At 41.2% G+C, this 6,274-nt stretch overlaps 1 protein-coding gene across 1 annotated transcript; it reads left to right on the top strand.

The window, feature by feature from the left end:
• The first annotated feature begins 437 nt into the window (after nucleotides 1-437).
• Nucleotides 438-5,609, top strand: LOC143832635 (volume-regulated anion channel subunit LRRC8D-like). Its single transcript, XM_077327324.1, has 2 exons — nucleotides 438-568; nucleotides 2,841-5,609. Exons 1-2 carry the CDS (start codon nucleotides 559-561, stop codon nucleotides 3,986-3,988), a joined length of 1,158 nt encoding a protein of 385 aa, XP_077183439.1. The 5' UTR covers nucleotides 438-558; the 3' UTR covers nucleotides 3,989-5,609.
• Nucleotides 5,610-6,274: the final 665 nt, after the last annotated feature.

The raw sequence follows: 6,274 nt of genomic DNA, 5'->3' as shown, positions 1-6,274 counted from the left end.
AGGTAAAAGCACTGAGTCATGTCTGACCCTTGGGGTGACGCCCTCTAGCGTTTTCATGGCAGACTCAATACGGGGTGGTTTGCCAGTGCCTTCCCCAGTCATTACCGTTTACCCCCCAGCAAGCTGGGTACTCAGGTGGATAGGAGACTATAAAGGTGGATAGGAGACTATAAATCCTGCCTGAGCTCTTTGGAGATTAAAAAGTAAAATAAATGTTTTAATAATAGCTATGGAAACCATCATTTATTTATTGTTTTCAGCCAATACCTTTCTTTAATATCTTCATATACCCTATGTGCTTTATGGAAGCGGAAATAAATAGGGAGAGCAAATTGTGATTGGCAGTGGTCACTTGGAAAGGAAATGCATCTTGGGCAAATAACCTTGTTATTTACTCCAATCCTTTCCTCCAGCATGTGGCTGCCATGGAGATGGGATAAAGCCACTTGTTTTGAGCACAACAGTAGTTGTGCACTGGCTCAAAGCACAACCAAAGGAGAAACAGCCTGAGAAAGAAGGATCCATAAAGAGTGAGGACAGCAGAGGAGAGAGACTCACATGCCTGCAGGTGAGGAATGAGAGTTAGAATATGATGTTGGATGGAGATGAAGAAAGAAAGACTGGAGAAAGAGTTGTTTTCTGTTGTTTCCTGTTGCCCCAGAGGGTCGAACCAGAACTAGTGGGTTGAAATTAATTCAGAAGAACTTTCAGCTAGACATCCAGAAGTAGTTCCTGACAGTTAGAGAACAGGTTTCCGTGGAGATGGTGGGTCTCCATCTGACAGAAATACTGATTCTGTGAACTTAGGCAGATTTCGAGTAAGCGGGCAGAAGGGACTGTGTTGGGGCTTAGCTCTTGTGGCCCTTTCTTGCATGCCCAGGGAAATGGCAATCACCACTTTGGGATCAGGAAGTGAATTTCTTCCAGGCCAAACTGACGAGGGATTCTGGTTTGGGGAGTGGCCATCATCTGGGCATGGAATTGGGGTCACTGTGGGTGGGCAGGTAGTTGTGAGTTTCCTGGATTTTGTAGGAGGTTGGACTAGAAGTCCCTGGAGGTCCCTTCCAACTCTATGATTCTATGAAAGAAGCTGGCCAGAAGCACAAACTAGACCCAGGCTATATAATCTAATCCAAACAGAGCTGTGTATCTGCACAGTCCTTCCTATTAAAGAATATAGCATGAAGCCAGGGGTGGGGGAACAATTTCTTCTACAATTAAGCAGTTCCATCATAAGTAGCAGGAGATCAGTTTTGTCCCAGAGCAGTTATACTTTGCTACCTAGTGAGGCAGCTTTATTACCAAACAGCTGCAGCACTTGACTAAGGAAAGGGTTTTCTTCTGCTTTCTGGCAATGGGATGATGGTAGAAAGCCAAATCCAGCCTGTGGGCTAGATGACAGCAAACAAGGAAGAAAAAGTGTGCCTCTGCTTATATTGCTGAGTTAGACCTGTTCTCTGCAATTCTGGCAGCGACAGAAAGAAAACGAAGACTGAAGCTTTTGGTTGGATTCAGCCCCTCTTATTACATGAAGGAGCAAATAACGTAATGCTTATTTATTTCATACTCTATGTGAAAGCCTTGTGTCCCCAACTAATAATCACCCTATCGCTCTAGTTAAAAACTTAGATATGATAAAATCAGACACACAAATTATACCAGCATATATAAAAGCGATTATGAGTAAATCACAACACATGCATTTTCTCAACTATTTAAACTGAATCTAAGAATGGTTTAAAATTACTTATCCAAGCCATATGGAGGAAAGTTAATCCAGATCCACTTTGCATGTCCCATGATGCTGATAGTATGCAGAATGAGTGAAACAACATGATTCTAAGCTCTGCTTTTCAGCATACTAAAGAGTAACGTTCCATTTAGCACACAGATGACATGAACATAAAGAAGTAAAATGAAAAATGACACTGAAGTAAAAGTTAAAAACAAGTTGGCATTTACAGAATCAGTGTTCTTTTGCAGGGATGCAGGATATCCAACATTTGATAAGGAAATTTACTGCCACTGTTATTAGAGCTAGTTCATGCTAGCTAAATACATTTCTTAAGGATGCCAACTGTGCACTAGGAGAGTGAAATGGAGAAATTATGGTCTGGAGTTCTTACAGAAAGCTATAAGCAGGCTTAATGCGCTGTATCTAATTCAAGCTAATTTATGCAGTATAATGAAACAAGAAGGTATAAGAGCACATATATTCTATACACCCTGCACGGTTTTCATTAGATTTCATGACAACCCAGTCCAAATAAATAGGACCATGGAGCCCAGTGTGATGCAGATATTCTTCTGTCTCTTAGTTCTGTGACAACAAAAGCAGGAAAATATACTTGTTTTCTCAAAATAGATTTTCTTTTGGATAACTAAGAGTCAGACCTCCTTAATGAACATTTGATTATGGTTAAGAAAACCAATTCAAGCGGGTAGCCATGTTGGTCTGAAGCAGCGGAACAAATTTAGAGTCCAGGGACACCTTTAAGACCAACAAAGTTTTATTAAATGTATGAGCTTTTGTGTGCACACACACTTCTTCAGATACAATGGGAGAAAACAAATTTTTCATCACTTTGTTTCAACTTAACTTAAATGAATGGAGCCTACATCCACTTGTAGTTAGAAAGCTGAAAGAATTGCACTTCTAGTAACAGTTCAGCTTATTCCAATGATTGATTATTTCAGAATTCTGTTTTATTCTTTGTTACAAACCTCTCTGAACAAAATCCAAACTCAAAGGCGGAACCTCCAGTTATTCCATTAGGTTCACCTTGCCTTATGTAATGGCCAATAACTTTACTGAGGTCTTATTCCCTTGTTTTTCCTAGCTATGTTTACTCTGACAGAAGTGACTTTCTTCAATGACAGCCATGTCCGGTTCCAGATGCTAAAGCCTTGGTGGGATGTCATGATGGATTTCTTCGTGCTACTGATGCTGATGGTCTCCCTTCTCTCGGGCACTCTGCTCATCTCCATTGACCAGATGACCTGCTTGCCACTGAATAACAAACTGAATGAAACCATAGCAGCTCTGACCGCACTTGGAACTACAGATCATGCCATCAATCATGAATTTTCTGTTGTAAGCAGTGGCCGCTCAATCAGCCTTGACTACCAGCAGTATCTGTACATTAGTCATATCTGCTATCAGAAAGCTTTGCCTTGGTTTTCCAAGTATTTTCCTTATCTGGCACTTGTCAACTCACTGCTCTTAATGGCAAGCAGTAACTTCTGGTTCAGGTATCCTAAGACTTCATCAAAGATTGAACACTTCTTGTCCATCCTCAGGAAATGCTTTGAGTCACCTTGGACTACTAAGGCTCTCTCAGAAATGGCCTGCCAGCAATTCCTTGGACCATCCAAATCCTTGGATATTGGAATGTGTCAAGAACAGTTAATTTCTCCTTCATCCTCTACTATTCTAGACTGGAAGGACAGGGAGCAGGCACGTGCACTCTTTGAAAAGATCTGCAGGTTTAGGACGCATATGGAAAGTGCCAATTTGATCTACATGGTCTACACAGGGCAGACAATTTTCAAAGTTGCCAAGAGCCTGATTGTACTAAGCTATGTCTCCATCTTTGTAGGGGCCATCTCTTTCAAGCACATTTGCTGGCTGGACACAGGAAACCTCACTGGCTACTCTACTTTCCTTTGTACCCACAGCTTAGCTTTCATCCTGCAAAAGCTGATGGCTACCTACCTATTCTTGATAGTCCTCTATGGGGTGGTGGGGGCTTACCCACTTCTGTGGCTAATGTGGCAGCCACTGCAGAAGTATTCTTTTAAGCAAGTGCAAGAGAAGAGAGGCATTTGTAGCATTCCAGATGCGTACAATGACTTTGCTTTCTTGTTGCATATGGCTGATCAGTGTGACCAGCTGTATTCATGGCGGTTTACTATCTTTCTGTCTGCTATGAGCGAGAGTAGCCTGCTGAATCTTCATCTTGACCATGAGGTGCAGCAGCAGGCCTAGTGGCACCTCTGTGGCAAGATAGCTGCTGCTTCTGAAAGAAGAGGTGTAAAAGCTGAATGGAAGCTGCTGGCAATATGAGAGCACTAATGGAGCAACACTCTTACCAATGATCAAGGTGGAACCTATGAACCTGCTATGCTTTCAGGAAAAGTTCACAACTTCTGACATGACTAAACTAGCTGAATCTCTCTGGCAACTCCTGCCAAAGAAAAGTCCCAGAGATCCCCTATAAGTAGTACTCTTCAGCAGTACTCTTCAACCACAATTCTTGATGCTTCAAATCAAAGTGAAATCACCACATTTCTAGCATTATAAGTCCTGACACAATAATCAGTTGACCTTCTAATTCAGGTTGATTATAGTATTTCAGGTCCTCTCTTATCTCACAGCAAAACACAATTCCTGCTCAGTGCCTAAGGGAACTACAGTATGCATGTCTTATTAATAGCTTCCTATACTTTATCCAAGAATCTCTTGTGGCACAGGGTGGTAAGGCAGCTGACATGCTGTCTGAAGCTCTGACCATGAGTTTGATCCCAGCAGCCGGCTCAAGGTTGACTCAGTCTTCTATCCTTTCGAGGTTGGTAAAATGAGTACCCAGCTTGCTGGAGGGTAAAACGGTAATGAACGGGGAAGGGAATGGCAAACCACCCTGTATTGAGCCTGCCAAGAAAATGCTAGAGGGTGTCACCCCAAGGGTCAGACATGACTCAGTGCTTGCACAGGAGATACCTTTACCTTTACTTTATCCATCTGCCAATTGGAATGCTGAAGTGTCTCAGTATTTCTGCAACCAAGACACCTATGGCCTCACTCCACAGCTCCATGATTGACTGGTGGCAACTGTTAGATTGTGGATCCATCTGTAATCAAGACTTTGATTCATCTTACCTGGGACAAATGAGAAGAAAAAGATTCTTCTCCCTCTTTTTAAAAACCTGTGCACTTCATTAAAGGTGAGTGGGACTAGATACTGAATACACTCTTTTGTACACACAAACCATCCCACATGAACATTCTTTCTGATCTTAACAGTGCTGTAAAAAATTAGCTTCTCTCATTATGGCATACAGTAACTAAAGATATCCATCTTTATTATGTATCTTGAGGTTCCATGAACTATAAACAGGAAGGTTTGGAGCTTTCCTGGAATTACAAATGATCTTCAGGCTACAGAGGAGAAATTGTAACATGGAAATTGTATGCTTTTTAAACAATTACCCATACCCAGTTGTTTCCCCAGTCCCCTCCCACCTGGTATTTTTCTCCAGTATATTTTACTAATGTATGGTTATGTGTATCTGTTGTATAGTGGAATAATAAAATTTAAGTATTAACATTTCTAAAAAAGAAAAATGGCAATTAAGGGGACCCATGACAGAAATTTATAAAATTATGCACATGGTAGAGAAAGTGAATTTCTCTCCTTCTCCCATAATACTAAAACTTAGGGGAACCCATTGAAGTTGACGAGATATAGGTTCAAGACAAAAATAAATATTTCTTCACTCAACAATTATATTTTGGAATTTATTGCCAATGGAGGGTAGTGATGGCCGCAACCACAAATAGCTTTACAAAGGGATTAAATAAATTCATAGATGCTACTAGCCAAGGTAAGTCATAGTTCATCAGAAGCTACTAGCTATGGTAAGCAAAGGAAACTTCCAGATGCAGGAAACTTCATTCCAAATGCTATGAGGCTGCATCAGGGAAAGGGCTTGACCACTAGTTCTGTTTGGAGCTCCTGCAGTGCAAGTGGTTTGGCCATTGTATTGAACAGGATGCTAGTGTAGGTGGACTACTGGTCTGATCCAGATGGGCTCTTATGATCTGGCTGGGTACATCATGGCTTCTTATGGCTGCATATATCATGCTTGTGTACATAAATAGAACAGCTTGGAAAGGTCTGACATGCATGAAATCAGAGGCCTTCCCATGTTGTTTTTAAATCATGCATTGCAAGAACTGCAATAAAGATAAATTGCCTCTGAATTCCCTTTAGCTTGAGACTGAAAAAGAATTAAAATTTATTATGTCGGTTATGAATGTACTGAAATGAATTACAAGAATGCCCACTGAAGACAATGGGAGTTGTTGAAGGTCCATTGGATCCAGAAATGTCAAATGACTTGTATTGGCTCCATTGACATCATTTAATGTTGCAAAGAAATTGCGGAACTGATTTTGAGAATCCTGCTCAGGGGACTGGAATGACAGCCCCCTGGGAGCAGACAAACTGATCTGGTATTAGAATGAAAGTCCCTAGTGTGGAATGAAGTTACT

Source organism: Paroedura picta, chromosome 3 (genome assembly GCF_049243985.1).
Source record: "Paroedura picta isolate Pp20150507F chromosome 3, Ppicta_v3.0, whole genome shotgun sequence".
Taxonomy (NCBI): domain Eukaryota; kingdom Metazoa; phylum Chordata; class Lepidosauria; order Squamata; family Gekkonidae; genus Paroedura; species Paroedura picta.
Note: the sequence above shows the minus strand (reverse complement) of the source record. Positions and strands in the feature narration are given on the sequence as shown.